Genomic DNA, 20167 nt, shown 5'->3' on the forward strand with positions numbered 1-20167 from the left:
TTGGATTTTACACCAGGGCCGAATACACAGAAAGCAATTTTTCAGACATTGTGCGATGGAGCGGAGTGGCATGCTATTGTTGTTACACTTTGTTTGCAATAGCCCTACTTAACGTTACCCAATCATGATCGATTCAATAGAGGGGAGAAACGCGTGTCTATGATTCGTAATCATTCGGTTAGCGGTTTATTTCCCCATTCTTTTATTTATTTATTTTATTATTTATTATTTTATTATATGCTGAAAGAGCACCACAGCTGTTGAATTGCAGGGAGTAAAATGCAAACCAATACCTATAATTTCTGTATAATCTATGTGATATTATTCAATTCGATGCTTTTTGGTAGTTATTCCGAAAACCCTGCTAAATCGTCGAAGCCAGATTTCACGCTCCCTCTGCATTTGGCTGCCAAGCCTGCCTTCCATTTGGCTCTCATGTTTGGAAACAGTAACTTAGCGTATTTTACAAAGTGATTCACAGTCGAGCAAGAATTTTCTCAGAATACCGTTTGTTAAGGGAAAGTAAGACAATGTAAACAAGAATTTTATTTTTCTTCACTTCCTCCCAAATTCTCATGGATACGGTTGTCAATGTTCAATAAAAACAGAACCGAGAGGGCATTCAGGAAACTAGCAAGGTTCTCGATAGTTCTGGTTCCGGATGGTGACTGAACCATCTTGTGCATTTTTGGCTAGCCTCACTTAGTAGCTCTCTGGTCAGCCTTCCTCTTCTTAGAGAGAGGAGTGTTGCATGGTAACCATGTTGCGATAATTAATGTCAACTGGACACCCATTGGGTAGGTGAATTTAATCTGCTCCCTTTGATTGGCCTGTCCACACACATACGCCATTTCAGTTTAGTGCAGATGTGATCAGATGCACTGATTATTTTGATGACAGTTGTGACTGTGGTGCCCAACCACCCACATCCCCTGGGGTTAATTCTCAAGCACTTATCCAAGCGTTTCCAGCAAACTACACTTTCATTTAAACTCCAATTAGAAATACATGTTGAATGGAAATTGTAAGTGAAACGACAATTTATTCTTCAGAGAACAGCCCTGAGGGTCCACATTTCTCACATGGCGCTCCTGCTAACTGCCTAAATTTGGCAGGTAAAGCACAGAGCCGTTACTATGACAGTCAAGGAAAGGGAGGTAAAGAATGCCAGAACTGGGTTGGAGAATAAATCACAGCTGCCTGTGCGGTTCCTTAGAGCCCTGCTCACGCACCGCAGGGAAACGGGGCGGAGCCCAGCCACCAAGGCCCTGCAGTGCAGCGCTGCATACAGCCACAGAACATTGTGTTCTGGTGTGTACCTGGACTGTTCATGTGTCCTTCTGTGTACCTTACCGTACATCTGTGTCCTCCTGTGTACCTGACTGCTCATCTGTGTCCTGCTGTGTACCTGACTGTTCATCTGTGTCCCTCTGTGTACCTGACTGTTCATCTGTGTCCTGCTGTGTACCTGACTGTTCATCTGTGTCCTTCTGTGTACCTGACTGTTCATCGGTGTCCTTCTGTGTACCTGACTGCTCATCTGTGTCCTTCTGTGTACCTGACTGTTCATCGGTGTCCTTCTGTGTACCTGACTGTTCATCTGTGTCCTCCTGTGTACCTGACTGCTCATCTGTGTCCTGCTGTGTACCTGACTGTTCATCTGTGTCCTTCTGTGTACCTTACCGTACATCTGTGTCCTCCTGTGTACCTGACTGCTCATCTGTGTCCTGCTGTGTACCTGACTGTTCATCTGTGTCCTTCTGTGTACCTGACTGTTCATCTGTGTCCTTCTGTGTACCTGACTGTTCATCTGTGTCCTTCTGTGTACCTGACTGTTCATCTGTGTCCTTCTGTGTACCTGACTGTTCATCGGTGTCCTTCTGTGTACCTGACTGCTCATCGGTGTCCTTCTGTGTACCTGACTGCTCATCGGTGTCCTTCTGTGTACCTGACTGTTCATCGGTGTCCTTCTGTGTACCTGACTGTTCATCTGTGTCCTGCTGTGTACCTGACTGTTCATCTGTGTCCTTCTGTGTACCTGACTGTTCATCGGTGTCCTTCTGTGTACCTGACTGTTCATCTGTGTCCTGCTGTGTACCTGACTGTTCATCTGTGTCCCTCTGTGTACCTGACTGTTCATCTGTGTCCTTCTGTGTACCTGACTGTTCATCTGTGTCCTTCTGTGTACCTGACTGTTCATCTGTGTCCTCCTGTGTACCTGATTGCTCATCTGTGTCCTGTGAATCTCACTGCACTCTGCACTGTACTGCACACAACCATTTCTGTGACATGCAGTCCATAGCTCTGAAACATGTTTTTTTCCCCCCATTTATCCAGCAGCAATGTACTGTGTCTATCGGCAGGTGTCTATCATACAGTTCTCTTTGTGCCCAGAAGTCTATGGTATATAGCATATATATATATATAGCATGTCTGTGCTTATATGTCTATCCAAATGTACATTTTGTGCCTGTCTGTCTATCTTTCAGTAGTGTGTCTGTGCCTGTGTGTCTATCCTACAGTAGTGTCTGTGCCCTGGTTACCCAGAGTGCAGTTGGGATGTTCTTCTTATGAGTACTGGCACTGTGCCGCACATGCAGAGACAGGAAGAGGAATGGAGAGCATAGACAGAGGAGAGAGGGAGGGGGAGACCAGGAGGGCCAGGAGGGGGAAAGAAGGATAAAAGAAGGGAGTAGAGTATGGAAAAACTCCTCGTGACATACCTGTCTCTGTTTGAGGAAGTCCAGAGCGATCTGCACATTCTGCAGCCGGTGAAACCTCATACGGCCTTTTTCTCTGGGCTAAAAGAGAGAAGGACATAAGGAGGGATGAGAGTGAGGAGGGGGGAAAACGTGTGTGTGAGTGCACATGTACACACACACACACACACACACACCCACACTCACACTCACATACACATACAGTGAGAGACAGAAGTGCTGTGGCTTGTGGGGGATGCACAAAGGACAACTCAGCAGGCAGGGTACCACAGACACAGCTGTCATGACAGAGCAGCTTCACAAGAGCTGGGAGCTGTCATGACAGAGAACCTTCACAGAGGTGGGAGCCGTTATGACAGAGCACTGTCACAGAGCTGGGAGCCGTCATGACATTGCACTGTCACAGAGCCGGAAGCTGTCATGACAGAGCACCTCCACAGAGCTGGGAGCTGTCATGACAGAGCATCTTCACAGAGCTGGGAGCTGTCATGACATAGCACTGTCACAGAGCCGGAAGCTGTCATGACAGAGCACCTTCACAGAACTGGGAGCTTTCATGGCAGAGCATCTTCACATAGCTGGGAGCTGTCATGACATAGCACTGTCAGAGAGCCGGGAGCCACCATGACGGAGTACCGTCACCGAGCTGGGAGCTGTCACGACAGAAACACCATCACAGTGAGGGGATCTGTCATGACACAGGACTGTCACAGAGCCATGAGAGGGCACCATCACAGAGCTGGGAGCCGTCACGACAGAGCACCATCACAGAGCTGGGAGTTGTGATGATATGGCACCTTCACAGATTTTTGAATTGTCATGACCAAGCAAAAGAGTACAGTTGAAAACATGCACCCACACAAACACACACGCACACAGACGCACAGACGCACAGACGCACACACACACACACACACACACACACACACACACACACATACACACACAGCTGTGTCACTCCACGAGGGCAGGTTAGTCATCACTGCAGTCAGAAGCAGCGGCAGGTCCGGTGAGCACTCGGCTGAAACTCCATGCAGGAGGCTGGGCGGGGCAAGGCAGGAGGGCAGGGTTCCAGAGCCTACAGCGGGACTCTTTACCCACAATACCCTGGTAAAAATGTCTCAGGACTTTGCCAGAGAAAAGGCATACATATGACTACGGTTCTGATTTTCTGCATGTAGATGTGAGACATGGTTTGTGTGTGCGTGTGAGAGAGTGTGTGCGTGCATGTTTATTGTGCGCGTGTACTGTGATGCCACAACACAGCACTCGCATGCAGTCACAGGGGATTGCTGTACGGGGGTCGGGGGGAGCAGGGGGGGGTCAAACGTACTCCCTGAGCGCCATCTTCCTCGTCCCCCCCCAGCAAGATGAGCGGGGGGGCGCGCGACACACACACCCGCCGCAGTGAGGACACTCCCTTGTGCTGATAAGAGAGGGAGGGGTGGAGAGAGAGAGTGAGGAGGGGTGGGGAATGTATTCAGAATTCAGAGGCGGGATTGTAGGGATAGGAGTGATGAACAGAGCCGAAATAGTGATGGTGGGACAGAGAGAGAGAGAAAGAAAGAGAATAAAGCAGGAAAAAATGACAAGGCAGAAATGGCAAATGAAAGTAAGACTTCCTGTCCAGACACACTTGGTCCAGTGGGGAGGCAGTCGCTCACATCAGGACTGTACAAAGAGTCAGGGCCTCTGACTGGAAACACTGTCAGTATATTGGCAACCGTGAGTTAATGCATTTGAATGAAACTGTCAGCGTCCTAATGATTCAATGTTTCAGCGTTCTAATGATTCAGTGCTTCAGTGTGTCAGTGTCCTATTGATTCAGTATTTCAGTGTGTCAGTGTCCTATTGATTCAGTATTTCAGTGTGTCAGTGTCCTTTTGATTCAGTATTTCAGTGTGTCAGTGTCCTATTGATTCAGTATTTCAGTGTGTCAGAGTCCTAATGATTTGGTGTTTCAGTGTCCAAATTATTCAGTATTTCAGTGTGTCAGCGTCCTAATGATTCAGTGTGTCAGCGTCCTAATGATTCAGTGTGTCAGCGTCCTAATGATTCAGTGTGTCAGCGTCCTAATGATTCAGTATGTTAGTGCGTCAGCGTCCTAAAGATTCAGTGTGTCAGTGTCCTAATGATTCAGTGTGTCAGAGTCCTAATGATTCAGTGTGTCAGCGTCCTAATGATTCAGTGTGTCAGAGTCCTAATGATTTGGTGTTTCAGTGTCCAAATTATTCAGTATTTCAGTGTGTCAGCGTCCTAATGATTCAGTGTGTCAGCGTCCTAATGATTCAGTATGTTAGTGCGTCAGCGTCCTAAAGATTCAGTGTGTCAGCGTCCTAATGATTCAGTGTGTCAGAGTCCTAATGATTCAGTATGTTAGTGCGTCAGTGTCCTAATGATTCAGTGTATCAGCATCCTAATGATTCAGTATTTCAGTGTGTCAATGTCCTAATCATTCAGTGCGTCAGCTTCCTAATCATTCAGTATGTTAGTGCGTCAGCGTCCTAATCATTCAGTTTGTCAGTGTCCGAATGATTCAGTGTGTCAGCGTCCGAATGATTCAGTATGTTAGTGCGTCAGTGTCCTAATGATTCAGTGTGTCAGCGTCCTAATGATTCAGTATCCTAATGATTCAGTGTGTCAGCTTCCTAATGATTCAGTATGTTAGTGTGTCAGTGTCCTAATGATTCAGTGTGTCAGCGTCCTAATGATTCAGTATCCTAATGATTCAGTGTGTCAGCTTCCTAATGATTCAGTATGTTAGTGTGTCAGTGTCCTAATGATTCAGTGTCCCAATGCATCAGTCCCAGGGTGTGAAAAGTCACACTGTCAGAGGGTCAGGCTCCTTACCAGAGTGACTCCAGACAGCACCTCCAGCAGGGAGATGAGATTGTGCCCATCCCGCAGGTCTTCGTAGAGGTCTGTGATATGCTTCCGCACCTGAGACAGAGAGAGACCGGGAGAGGGGGGTTAAAACTGTCCCTCGTGCTTAGGAGAATACGTTTACACAACGTTGCACAAGTCAGAGAGACAGGAGAGGGGTTTCCTGCCGCATAAATCCAGCTGTGACCCAGGAGCACAGTAAATGTTGGCACAACGTTTGAGCAGGCCTGGCACCGCACTTCACCAGCCATTGTGCAGAAAGTGGGCCATCTTTTCACCCAGCTCCCCGGACATCACTTACAGCAGTGATTTAATCACAGGCCGTGAAAGAGAGAAAGTGAGAGAGAGAGAGAGAGAGAGAGGGGGGGGGGCAGAGACAGAGGACAGAGAGAGAGAGGGAGAGAGAGAGAGTGAGCAAGAGAGCGAGAGAGCAAGAGGGGCAGAGACAAGAGGACGGAAAGAGAGACTGGGACCAAGGACAGAGATAAAGAAAGGAGAGAGTAATCACAGACCTGCCCTAAGGACAGAAGGACAGAGAGGCCAAACGGTAATTAGTGAGTTAACGGAGAGTGAGGGGGAGACGACTGGTAAAGGGGCTGGCTATGTCCTCCTCTCATGTAAAAGAGAGGAAACACAAACAGAGAAAGAGAAGGGAGACTGCTTGGCAGATATATTCCATCAGAATCATTTATGCCATTACTCAATCATTCACGAAGCCTTGGCATACATACAGACATGTGACCTACTTGGACTGCATTACGAGGATGATAGAACAGAGAGAGGGGGAAAGAGAGACTGATATATATCAGAAAAGAGACAGGAAAACAGATTGGCTTCCCAATGAAAGAAACACATCCTGAAACACAAGAGATATTGGGCTCTCAGAATGCACTTCTTCAGCTTGGGTTGAGAAACACAAACAGGGGGAAGCTGCCACTAGGCCGGACTCAATGTCCTGATTCACCCTAAAGTCAAACAGCGTGAATCTGTCCCTGCCAGTCCTGCTTAGTCAGTCCAGCACATGCCTCTGGGTCACATACTGTACAGGAAAATGCTTACAAAGGGAAAGGAAAAGACGAGGCTTTACTTCCTCATTGCAATCCTATTAGATACAAATGCCTTGTACATGTAGCAATAGCTTCTGAGAAATATTGCATTACCTGTTGAACCAGTTAGGCTAATGAGCCTGAAACCATCAGTCATTCAGTATAAATGAGCCTATTAGTGTGTCAGCTAGTCCCTCTACGCCACAGGCAGATAAACTCTGCACAGTGAACTATGACAGAGCAGCCAGGCCCTTGATTAGACTCCTGGCTGCAGTGTATTCTGATGTCCAGTAGAGGGCGACATATTCCAGGATAAGTAATGCCGCAGCCCAGACACAATGGCCTCTCTTTGTCCTACCAATGGTCTCGAGCTCAGTGTCTATGTCCTGAAAACTGATACGAGCCCCCAGACCAGGGACCTGTCCCAGTGACCATCTGGCACCTAGCATTGCACACACACGGACACACCAGCACCATATCTTAACACACATGCATAGCTACACTGGTCTTTTTCCAGTGGTATGTGCTTTAGCATGTTGCTTGGGTGTTATTCACAAGGTCAACGCCCCTGGTCAGTGCTGTCAATAGGCTTCTGTCTCTTATATCCCAAACTGCGATATAATGTGAAACTGGGCCTCAGTGCTGCCCCCTAGTGTGCATGTTTTTTGAGCCCTCACTGCGCAGTGGGAAAATAGGGTGGGTCACAGGATCAGCTGTAGAATTTCTCATTTCCTTGCCCTCTGCCCAGTAAGTTGAATGTTGGGCCATGACGACAGGCGCAGTTCTGAATGAAATTCCACTGACGCCTCTCCTCTCCTCCTCGATGTCTCTCAGCTGCTCCCCTGTGGGTATCCTCTTCTACCCCTCCCTCCCTCTCATCCTCCCTCTCAGCTTCCCTCTCATTTCCGGGCTCTTTCATTAGACACACATCTTTCCTCTCCTCTGTTTCTCACTCGTTTCCAGTCTGTCACTCTTCTTTCTCTCCTTCATTAAGTTCATTATCCTCCTTTCTCTCGCTCTATCTCTCTCCTCCTGTCTCTCTCAGGTATCTGCCACCTGATCGAGTTCCAGACCAGATGTCTGTCGCCCAGGCGACGGTACACCAAAATCAGCACCAAGGTGTGAAAAAGGAGGCATGACATCATCCTGAGCTCTGCTTCTCTACTGTCAGCCTCACCAGTACCGTTTTCAATTCCTTCCAAAAGAACCTGTTTTATTGTGGACTGTGTTTACAGTACATGTGTAAACACACACACACACACACACACACACACATAAACCCATACCTCTGCACACACCTGTTCACCTGTCAGTTGACACAGTATGACAGCACTGAGCAAACAGGTTGGTTTCAGTGATGTCATCATCTGTGCGGCTACTCACAGCAAGCACTCACCAGATGAAGGATGTTCTCTCTCTTTCACACACACACACACACACACACACACACACACACACAGAATTAGGCACACGCGCACAGACACACCCGGCTCAACAGTGGATTTACACAGTTCTGTCTATGCACTGAAGGATCAGTTTAATGTGGGATGCAAAATATGTGCTTCCTTATCTGAACATTGAAAGGCTCCATTCAATCACTTATAGAATTTAGCTTTCTCAATTCAGAAACTGGAAAATTAATTAATTACAATGCACCGTAAATCATCGTAACACAAAAACCTCTCTGGTCAAATTGCCATTTCATCCACCAAATAATTTCTGTTTCCTATAGGGAACAACCTGCTAAGGAATTTTCATTAACTGACATTATACTGTTCCAGTTTGGTGAACACCATGCCCCCAGTGCGATATGCACAGTGTATCATTACAGTAATGGGTAGCTATGTGAGATACGGTGTAGCGGAGACGTCTTGGTAAAGAACAGCTATTAGATCAACAGCACGGCTGCACAAAAGTGTCCATTTAAATGCGCAGTTGCCTGAAGCTATTGTGAAATAGACAGCATTCTCTCCATCGGAGGTGCTGGAGTTGGCTCTGGAGAGTTGATACGGGAAGCAGAGTAGTGCTTTATTGGCCGCAGTGTATGAAGGACACACGCATGTGGAAATGCCTTTGTCCGCAGTTAGAAGAATGCAATCATAACCAATGTTCTTTTTGATTTCAGACTAATTTCTATTTGTAGTTAATGCCCTGCTATTATGTTATTATAAATCTCCATTCGGACACAAATTCCACCCCCTGGTTTATGACTTGGGAGATGTAGAGTCATGTAGAATGTATATAAGATGGCAGCACATAGAGGTAACAGGGAAGCACAACAGATTTCAACCACACGCCATACACACGATGGCCTGATACACTGCATTAACGAGCTGGTGTTCAGGTCTACCACAAGTGTTCAGTGAGTGTATATACGGAAAAGAATGTTGTTTTAGATTAATGACAAAAGTTCATTTATTTCCAACAATTCTCTTTTTGACTCCCTGATTATTTCCCCCTCCATCTCCATCACCATTACAGCCCTACTGCTTTTTCTCCACCTCTCCATTCATCCACTTCCCTTGCTGTCCTCGTCTCTCCATAAATCCCTCTGCCCACCCCTCCTCCCTCTCCTCGTGTGACATTTTGCCGGTGGCTGCCAGCAACCCCTCCCTCCTGCCCCCTCCCCAGCAGACAGAAAAGGTCACACACACCCCTGTGCTGTGCAGCTCCTCACACCCACCGGCCTTTCTGTAACGTTGCACCAACGTTTGGCTAAGGCAGGCCAGGCTCCACCTGGGGCCCACATTTGGGGCTGTGAGTTATGAGCTCAGCGCTGGGTCTAGATTACCACACGTCTGTGCGGGGAGGCGAGACCCTGAAGCAGCTGTTTACAGCTCTGCAGCGAGTCTCCATTCAGCCTCCCACCCCAGCACACACAGGCACACACAGGCACCCGTAGGATTCACATAAAAAACAGCCCAACAACACAGTCAGACATGACTCCCTTATAGCCTTGAGAAGGGCATTCTCATAAATACTGACAGGCACTATTATTAAGAATATTTAACTGCACCTTCACACATACGTAACGGACACAGCCCTGAATTCCGAGAGAACCAATTTGAAAAGAAATGGTCACGCTCACCTTTTCAAATTTTTTCACTGTATGTGCCCTAACACTGGCTACAGAATGACAGGAATTTGCTCACCTTTTGAAAAATAACTGAAATGTGACCTGTGCAAACGTGTTTTAAACGCACGGTAGAGCTGTGTGAAAGCAGTGTTTAAAACAAAGGGTAGTGCCGTGTAAAAGCTCTGTTTTGAACGCAGGGCAGTGCTGTGTAAAAGCTGTGTTTTGAACATAGGGCAGTGCTGTGTAAAAGCTGTGTTTTGAACGCAGCGCTTTACTTCCAGAGACCAGAACACAAAAATATCTAAACCTTCATGTGGAAGCTTCATGTAAATTGAGTGTATTGCACCACCAAGTTGACATTCTCCCTTCAACTATTCCTTATTTGTTCAGCAGGGTGACATATATTGGCCGTCGGCCTACAAAGAGGAACATCAAGAGCATCCATTGTACAGGTGATCCTTTAAAATGACTGATTAAAAGAAACAGAAGCAGTGATTTTACCAGCAGAACAGGTAAAGTTGCTCCCTCTACCAGTTCTGCTGGTAAAGGGAGCAACAGTAGGATTCTGACTGAGAATGGAACAGGCAACCTTTAAGTTATAAACTTAAAATACCACTGTGCTTAAACATAAACTACTTATTTTCTGTTGAGCGTTTAGAATTCACCCATTCTAAAACTGGGCTTTGAACATTGAGTGTCACAGTTGAAAATTCTAGTGTGTTCTGGCGGGAGTCAAAGGTATGTACACCTACACACCCCCTGGGCAGGGCAATGATTGACTGAAGGGGCCACAACAGGATTGTAGGACATGTGTGTGTGTGTGTGTGTGTATGTGCGCGTTAGTGTGTCTCCACATTGGGATTCTGGTGAGCCAGCGCTGCAGTAAAACGCAGAAAGAGCTGTCTGTGCCGTACCTTGATGAGGTGCTTGTTGACCCATTTTGTGAAGGTTTTCTTCTGCACTCTGTCTCGCTCATCTGCAGAGGAAAGAAAGAGGGAAGAAGGGAGAGAGAGAGGGAGGGAGGGAGGGAAAGAGTGAGAGAGGGGGGTTAGTTACGAAACAGAAAATAGCTGCAGCGTCATTCTCAGGTCTGTGTTAGAGAGAGTCCTCCCCTCTCTCCAGCAGCTGTGGCCCACTTCTCCCCCAGGTGCTGTGAGGGGGGCAGACCTGCTGTATCCTGGCCCTTACAGTGTACCCAGAATGCACTGCACACATGAAACAAATACACATCTGCTCCAGCTCCACCAGCACCAGGGAAAGCCATTAGCAGCCAAACCAGGACGCTGCCTCGAGGAGATCAGCAGGTATGAGGACTAGAGGCTGCTAGTGAGGAAGGGGGAACTAAATGGGAAATGGTGTGAGTTCCACCATGGACAATCTCAACTTGGCTTTGAGCCTCCCTGACTGGCTTTGAGCCTCCCGAGACCTCCCAGCAGATAGATGGCGCTGTAACATTCAAGAAGTGCGTCATCATAGATAACAATCACACTTAATCACGCAGCGAGCAGCGGTGCGAGGCTAAGGGCTAGAGTAATGAACATTGAGCCCAGATGAGGAGCCGCAGACAGGCTGGGGGTGCTCAGCGTCTCAGGGCTCCTGAAGGGGTGCGTCATAATGGTCCAGGAATGACACAGCCGCCCCAAAATAGAGCCTGAGCACAGAGGCCTGGAGCCTTATCTGCCTTTCCGAAAAAAACCGCCGGCCCAACCCCGCCCCCTCCCCCACTCTGTTGTTGACGTGGTCGCCATGGAGATGTTGCGATACTGAAAGGCCATGTGGAGGAGATGTGACACTTCCTCTCCACACACACTCTCACACTCACACACACACACACACACACACAGAAATGCACAGAAATATGCACGAGGACGCACATGTGCCAGGCTAAGAGCATACTCACCACAGCAGCTCATGGTGATTAACCTTCCTATATCCTATGAGCTCAAAACACACAGTACCCTCAGACAAAACTCTCCCAGAGCATAATAGCATAATTATACTAAATTACATGCGTGCTTAGCAGTCTTAACCGAGTGCATTAACAGTGACTGCATTTCACAAGCACAACAAAACAAAAAACAAAACAACTTTCGAATGGCTGGATTTCCACTTAAGTGAGCTGAAATACTGGCCAAGAGTCACAGGAGACAGTCGACCATCATGAGGCCAAAGACCATCAGGTCTCAATATACAAATATCACAACTTCAATGTGTGCTACAGCATAAACGGATATGCATACTAACACATGTTCGCCCACATCACACACAGCAGTGAGCACACCAGGAACAAATTTCAACAGTGTTGCAAAACAATTTGTAACACCCTGTGAGAGTTCAGGTTTGGGTACTTCCAGCTACAGAAGCAATCTGTGTCACTGGACATGTCAGTGAGACGGAGTGCCTTGCAGTGTCTCTATTGTGGCTTACATACATAGGGCACAGAAACTCCCAGAATGCACCGCAGGAGAAACCAGCAGACACAGGACACTACTGGCACGCACTGAGCATGCTCCATCAGTGCAAGCTTTCCACAAGCATACACACACACACACACACACACACACTGACACAAGGGGCCATTGTTCACCCGGGAACACCCTCCGCCCTGTGTATACAACCGTCACACACACACGTGCTGGCTCACTCACAGAACACACACGTCGCTACTGTGACTGAGCTAAACCACAATGCAAACAAACCCGACCGCGTACAACCACAGCAGCAAACCTCCATTTCACAGGTCTAAGGGCTCTGAGCAGAAACAGAACTACGGACAGAAACACAGACCGCGTCGGGGGACTGACCTGTGCAGCACATGCGAGAGTGCAGGTGAGCGTTGAGTCTGCTCTCGTTACAGAACATCGGCCACATCCTTCCTTCGCCAAGTCACCCTCCTCTCTCAACTGTTTACCTATCACTCCTTCCTTCTGTGTCACCGCACAGCATTTCTCACTCTTTCAGTGACTCTTGGTCTTCCACCCTCTCTCTCCCCCCTTCCCCAAGCGGAGATAAGAGGGCAGAGAGAGAGGGAGGGGGGGGAAGGCGTGCCCGCAGAAGAAGGCCGTAAAACTCTGACACAGCCGCGGCGGCGGACAGCTAACGTTTTCCGAAAAGGCCTGATGGACGGCCGGGTCTCAGGCGAGCGAGACCTCTCCCTCGTTCCCTCGCTCCCTCTGTCCGTCCCCCAGCCGCCCCGCTGTCGCTGCCATTTCAAAACACGGCTTGCGGTGGCAGCGCGTCTCACACGTGCGTGTCACAGCCGGGGCTCCTCCCCCCGCGCTAAAACGGGCCGCTCATTCGCTCGCCCGCCCTGCCTCGTCCTCCCTCTCCCACTCGCAGCTCCGCAGCAACTTCCAGGCTATAAGTAGAGCCCTGCCAGCGTGTCCGTCTGTTTATTTTTGTTTTGTTTTTCAGCTTTTCGAGACAGTCAGTGGGGGTTCCAGTCCTGTTTCTGAGGTTTCAGAAAGCTAGTTAGAGAAATAATAAACCTTTGACTCCTGGAAATGAGGAGCGTGACTGGCCCAGAAGTGAAGTGTAGCAGTGGTTGTACTTCCCTTCACAAACCAAAAAAAGAAATAAACAGAGGCAAACAGAATAAACCGAAGCGCTACACTGAAAGGTGCAAAGGTGCTTTAGTCGTTATGTGAAGGGAACGTGCGGTTCAGCCAAAGGGCACAGTCCAGAGTCCAGTTCAGGTACACGTCCCTCTCTGATGATGTCATCCACTCAGGCCCGGGTCTCCTGTTTGTGTTGGCTCACATTCAGCTTCAAACTGAAGAAGGTATCCATGTGAACGGCAGGCTCAGTCCAGCTGAGAGATGCAGCTGGGCCCCTGCAGGCTGCTTTACAGCCAGCACCGGAGGGGTCCTGACCTCTTGAGTCCTGGACTTAAGACAGTAACTGTGGCACACTTTGAGTCGGTTCCAGAAGGTTCCGGAAGCCCTGGAGAAGCCTGCTGTGTGCCCTCTCAAAACAAGGTCCAGCTCCGCAAATACACCAGCCCGAGGGTGCCTAATGTGCCAGTAAATCCTAATAATCGGGTTTCAGTCATGACCAGAAGATCTGTGTGTGTGTGTGTGTGTGTGTGTGTGTGTGTGTGTGTGCATACGTGTGTGTGTGTGTGTGTGTGGAACAGAAGAGGCGGAGTGATGTGCAGAATTACACTTGTTCTCCTCAGCAGACCTCGCTCAGTGAGTGATGCTGTCTGATTTAATAAAGAAAGAAACCCAGAGGGAACCAGAGTGCCCTGTGTGTGTGTGTGTGTGTGTGTGTGTGTGTGTGTGTGTGTGTGAGTGTGTGACTGCCTGTGCGTGCACGCAGAGGGAGGGCGATGAGAAGCTAGAGGGAGAGAAAGAAAGAGAAAGAGGATAGAGGGGAATCACGCTGAGAAAGACTGAGAATCCACTCAGGTGTGAGTCACAGAGCTCTGCGAACACCAGGGAAAGAGTCAAAGAGCAACAGAGAAAAGGGGGAGGGAGGGGGAGCAAGAAAGAGGGAGATAGAGAGAAAGAAAGAGGGAGGTGACAGAGAAAAGGAGTATGGCAGCAGTGATGAGGAGGTGATATTCTAGATCAGCATTTCTATTTCCCCATTGTATTCCAGCCTTTCTGCTACAGAAATTTTGTATTTTCCCCTTTCTGAATACTGAAACACAGCCCCAGCCAAAGAATACACACACACGCTCGCAAGTACTCCTTCTCTACGTCTGACAAAATTCAGCTATCACCAGTACACTTCTTCTACTTCACTCTAGTCTGACAGCAGAACTCAAATAACATCTCAAACAAACACACAGTGGCAGTACAGCAAACGTCCCGTTAACCGCTGGCAACAGTAACTGCAGAGACACGAGCACGGGGCGCACGACAGTGCGAGGGACAGCCGTAAAAACAGCGCTGCGCTAGCCCAGCTAACAGCTAACAGCCACGGCACCATAATCCAGGGTTTCCACCGAGAGCTGGCATCCGCAGGAGCGGATTACCTAAACCGCCATTTACAGAGCCACAGCCGGGAATGATGGAATACCACGTGTACGAGCGCGTAAACACACAACACGCATGCGCTCGATCCCGTCAAACGACGGCGCCCTCTCCTCCCCCTCCCCTTCCTCCTCTCTCAGTCACAGGGCTTCGCTCTCCTTCCGGAATGGTCTCGGATAAGCTCACTCGTTTTCGTCCGTCTTCCGGTACACCAGCGTCACCCCCTCTCCCTTCCCCACATCTCTCTCTCCCTCCCTCGCTCCCTCCCTCTCTACGCTTTGTGATTCCGAGTCCGTTCGTTCCTCTCCTCCGGTCTCTCCGCATGCGGTTTTCCCCTGGCCTTCCAAACTAAAAATACCAGGCGCAGCTTACAGTCCTAATACCACACAGAGCACTTATCCTCTCTGCCTCCCTCATTATCACATCTAATCTCACTCTCCCTCTCTCTCTCATTCAGCCACAGGAGAAAGTGCCCCTCTCTGGCTCCTCCTCTTCTCTCCTCTCCCAAAGCTCCTCTCGTCTCTCCCTCTCTCATTCATCCCCCGAGGTGGGGTCTCATTCTCTCCATCTGCAGTGGCACCCACAGACTGGCACCGCTCACACTCTCACTCCGTCTCTCCCTCCCTCCCTCCCCCTCTCCCACCATCCTCCTCATTCTCCTGCAGGCGCCAGGGCCCTTGTGTCTGAATCGATGGTGAAAGTCAGTGGCAGTGTTGCATGCTGGGATGCTGCATAGAGCCAAGGGAGAGGGGGATCCCTGAAGGTCCCCATGGGCCGGGGTTCTGCTGACCGACCCGGAACCAGGTCAGGTCCGACCCAGCAGACTCACACCAGGCCAGGGCAGCAGGTTAGCACAGATGACATTTTGGTCTCCACATGACAGAATGGCTCAGATCTGTACAGTAAACCTTGTTATGGCGGGAGCATCTGGAAGACTTCCGACGCCCTGCCACCCACACCCCCGACCCATCAGGCCTCTCTGCTTCTGCTCTTCCTCTTTGGTGGTCTGCTGTCTCAGTTTGGCTGCAGCTGATAGCACCTCCACACAAAAATAATTGGTCATAAGTCTTGCATTGATGCTAAATATTGCTCAAACTCAAACTGCTACACAAGAAATAGATAAATAATAAATAAATAAAAAAACTGGCACAAATTAAGTATACAGACACAAGTGGGGGAAAAAACCCAAAACCAAACAAAGCTGAGCACTGATAAGCAGAGCCATAAAAGGCAGGACAGAGGCCAGGCAATGAACAAATTGTGCATCTTTGTTTGGAGTACAGTGGACACAGAGGAGCGTTCAGTAGCCTCTAGATGGACCATTTCTCAGAATCCATGTTAAGTCTCTCCAGTGCCTCACTGCGTGTCCTGTACAACTCAATTTCCCAGCAGACACCACAAGCATTAGATTAATGCCTAGCACCGTCTGGCATGAGGGTGACCTTTCGGTGAATCAGACATTGCTGCCCGATGGCCATGTTGCTCTGAAATCGCGGCCAGCAACTGACAGCCAGTGAGTGCATAAGCCTCTAAAGAGCCTAGTTATGACCTTCTTATGAGCCTAGTTAAGACCCAGAGTTCATTAAGCCCAGTGTGTGACCGTGACTCAGGTTTGACAGAGGTGGTTCTCAAACTGGGTTTGGGCTTGGGCCAGAACAGAACTGTGAAGCATGATGACTCAGCAGTTTAGCTAGGGTTCCCTCAGTCCAGGAGAGGGGAAAAGACATCCAGAAAACTATGCAGCACACACACACACACACACACACACACACACACACACACACACACACACACACACACACACACACACACACACACACACACACACACACACACACACACACACACACACACACACACACACACAGCGTTGCCAGTACAGTTCACACAGCTGTAGGGCTCCACCCAGGCCAGCCCTCTTCCTGCAGCTGCTAAAAATACCAGCTCCTCAGAACACACAACTAGGCACACGCAAAAATGAACAGACATATGCGTGTGTGTGTGTGTGTGTGTGTGTGTGTGTGTGTGAGTGTGAGTGTGTGCGCGTGAGTGTGTGTGTGTGAAAGGGGGTGTGTTTCTGCATGAGGGGGTGTGGGTGAATTCAATGCCTTCCAACTCTTTATATCAGGTTCAGATATAAAGTGTCAGGAGGACTGAAAGTTTAAGAGCAGCCACACCAAACCTGTGGAAGGGAGATGGCCCTGGTTGCGTATGGGTCATTTGAGAACGAACACGGCGACAAGCTTGAACCCTGTGACACCGAATATCCCGAAAAGGGAGGAGCATGTGTCCTTGAGACAGCTGCACCAATGAGCACTTCCACAACAGCAGGTCAGGTGACTTCTGCTTCTATAGCCCAGAACTCTCTCTCCCAGCCTTACGCCATGCTGCTGCAATACTGAACCGACACAGAAGGGCTGTGACGACATAACTGTCACCTGTGGTTTACCAGCAAGGCTGGAGATTAATCAAAACTTACATTAAATGTACAGTAGGTAATTTCGGACTTCTAACGGTCAAGAGAGGAATAGCAGCAACAAACACCTTCAAACCACAACAATGTTTATCCCTCCTCGTTCTCTGTAAATGCACTGATGTTGAGACGCCATTGGCTGTGGCAATTAGAACCAATTTTCAAGCAATGAGCTTGAATTATTGTACAGTTATACAATGTTTGAGTGTTGGGCCGTCAACTGTATATTTTGAAACACCAAATTTAAGGACTATAAATACAGGCAGAGGGTGAGTCAACATGTCAGTGAACCTTTTTCAATGATAGGAAGGGATTTACAATGGTCTTGTAACAATGTAACAATTGTACCTTTAAGTACTGAAGACCCAGTGCTAGCCAAATATTTTCCACTTTTGTTCTATTAATGACAACGATCAAAGAGTTATTCTTCTCTGAAACTTCATTGTTAATGCTCAGCACAAATGATAAATGACTCTTAAAGCAAGCTTAAAACAATTTTGAACATTAATGTCAAAACACCCTGCTCCCTCCCAGTCATACCCACAAGGCACATATTAAAGGGAAAAATTGCAGGGATGTCATTACACACATCAAAGCATGGGCATAATGCCAGGTACATTCAAATTTTTCAGCTCTTTTGTAGTCTTTTCAGGTCCCTGTACCCACAGCACTAACACAGCCTACAAAACAGGAGGCATTAGCTTTCACTGGCCATAATAATATCCATCCCAGCCATTATCTTAACCCGCTTATCCTGAACAGGGTTGCAGGGGGGGCTGGAGCCAATCCCAGCATACATTGGGCGAAAGGCAGGAATACATCCTGGACAGGTCGCACACACACCATTAATTCACTCATACCCATGGGCAATTTAGACTCTCCAATACAACAGTCCCCATCAGCACTGCTACACGAGTCCCCATCAGCACTGCTACACCAGCACTGCTACACCAGTTTCCCATCATCACTGCTACACTAGTCCCCATCATCACTGCTACACCAGTCCCCATCAGCACTGCTACACCAGTTTCCCATCATCACTGCTACACTAGTCCCCATCATCACTGCTACACCAGTCCCCATCATCACTGCTACACCAGTCCCCATCATCACTGCTACACCAGTTTCCCATCATCACTGCTACACCAGTTTCCCATCATCACTGCTACACTAGTCCCCATCATCACTGCTACACCAGTCCCCATCATCACTGCTACACCAGTTTCCCATCATCACTGCTACACCAGTTTCCCATCATCACTGCTACACCAGTTTCCCATCATCACTGCTACACTAGTCCCCATCATCACTGCTACACCAGTCCCCATCATCACTGCTACACCAGTTTCCCATCATCACTGCTACACCAGTTTCCCATCATCACTGCTACACCAGTCCCCATCAGCACTGCTACACCAGTCCCCATCAGCACTGCTACACCAGTCCACATCATCACTGCTACACCAGTCCACATCATCACTTACATACAGCAGCTGGAATCACTCAATGATGTTCAATGATAGGCTCCATGTGGCTGTCAATCATCCTTTTAGTCATGCCAACCCATATTGGCCCTGCCCACCAGCCTAAGTGCTGCTGAGATACTTAGTTCTAACTGACCTGTAGAACCAGGGAGGTAGCCATGGAACAGTTTTAGTGATGTTAGCACACGATCAGACAATCAAGCCAGCCAGTCATCACAGCCTGTTACCTCCAGTATGAAGTCATGTGTACAACTTAACCAAAGATATCAACCTGCATGAGCTAACAGCTTAAAGCAGCAAGGCTGGCACACTACACAGCAAGTACAACTATTGTAGGTGTATCTACAACACCACAGAGCTAAGTACAGTTAGGATTAACCAGTGTTTTTCCTTCTGTACTCAAAAACCCTGTCATGCAAGTTCAGAGATACTAGAAACTGGAAACAGCCTGATGAAACAGGAAGAGGAGGAGGCTGAACATGAGACAGGAAACTGACAGAATGAATTAATGTCCTCACAGAGAGAGAGACAGAGGGAGCTAAGAGAGGCATCATGGTAGGACACCTCAGGCAGAACCGGGGACCTCAGAGTGGCCCTGTGTCCTCAGGCGCGCTGTAGAGTCCGTCCGTACCTGAGAGCCGGGCGCGGTGGCGGCGGTAAAGCCACACCCCAGCCGCCGTGAGGAAGTGCACGGCGAGGAAGAGGAGGGAAGGGAGGACCGAGGTGTCCAGGGTTTCCATCACTGCCAGAAGATCTGACCTTCCACGTCCTGGTGCCTTATCTAGGATCTCCTGTGTGTCTATCTGCTCACACGGCCGGCTCAGTGTGTTCTCCCCCAACTTTACAAGGGGAAAGAGTTCACCCCTTCTCTCTTATTCATCAGCTCCAAGATCCAGAACATTCCAGGGACTACAGGTCACCATCTCTCTCAAATGGCACACAGGAACAAATGGAGCCGAATGATCCCACTCTATTGGTCCGTTCGTCCGTCCGTCCGTCCCCTCGTCTAGAGCGTAGAGAGGCGTGTGCCGTCTCTCAGTCAGTATCTCCCCGTCTCTGCATTACTGCATTACATTACAAGCTTTCATCCTTTCCACCCTCCTCTCCCTCCCCCAGGTCTCTGTTTCATTAGTCAGTTCTACACAGCCCCTCTGCCCCCACCTCTAACCCCCACCTCCAACCCCCCTCCCCAAAAGTTTCACTTCTGCCTGTCTGCGCACCCTCTTCGCTTTCTGCCGACTAACTTTTCCTACTTTGAAGAAGCTGCCGGGGAGAAGAGTAATCTGCCCTCTCCAGCTCCCTCCCTCGCTCTCTCTCTCTCTTTCTTTCTCCCTCGCTCTCTGCCTCTCTCTTTCTCCCTCGCTCTCTGCCTCTCTCTTTCTCTCTCTCTCGCAGTCTCTCTGCCCCGCTCTCTCCGACACTCTGTCATTGAATTCCTTTCCACTGAAACAAGCTCTCAGCTTTTAGCCGTTGCTCCGTGCGGCGTTATAAAAAAGTAAATAAACT

At 48.8% G+C, this 20167-nt stretch overlaps 1 protein-coding gene across 1 annotated transcript in view; it reads right to left on the reverse strand.

Moving 5' to 3' along the window:
• macf1a (microtubule actin crosslinking factor 1a) overlaps positions 1 to 19597 on the reverse strand; it is a 132397-nt gene extending 112800 nt beyond the window's left edge. The window contains 4 exon segments of the mRNA XM_061254720.1: positions 2724 to 2801; positions 5571 to 5660; positions 10640 to 10701; positions 19293 to 19597. Coding sequence (XP_061110704.1) covers positions 2724 to 2801; positions 5571 to 5660; positions 10640 to 10701; positions 19293 to 19401 — 339 coding nt within the window. The 5' untranslated portion in view covers positions 19402 to 19597.
• Positions 19598 to 20167: the final 570 nt, after the last annotated feature.

The sequence above is a fragment of the Conger conger genome, chromosome 9 (genome assembly GCF_963514075.1).
Source record: "Conger conger chromosome 9, fConCon1.1, whole genome shotgun sequence".
NCBI lineage: Eukaryota > Metazoa > Chordata > Actinopteri > Anguilliformes > Congridae > Conger > Conger conger.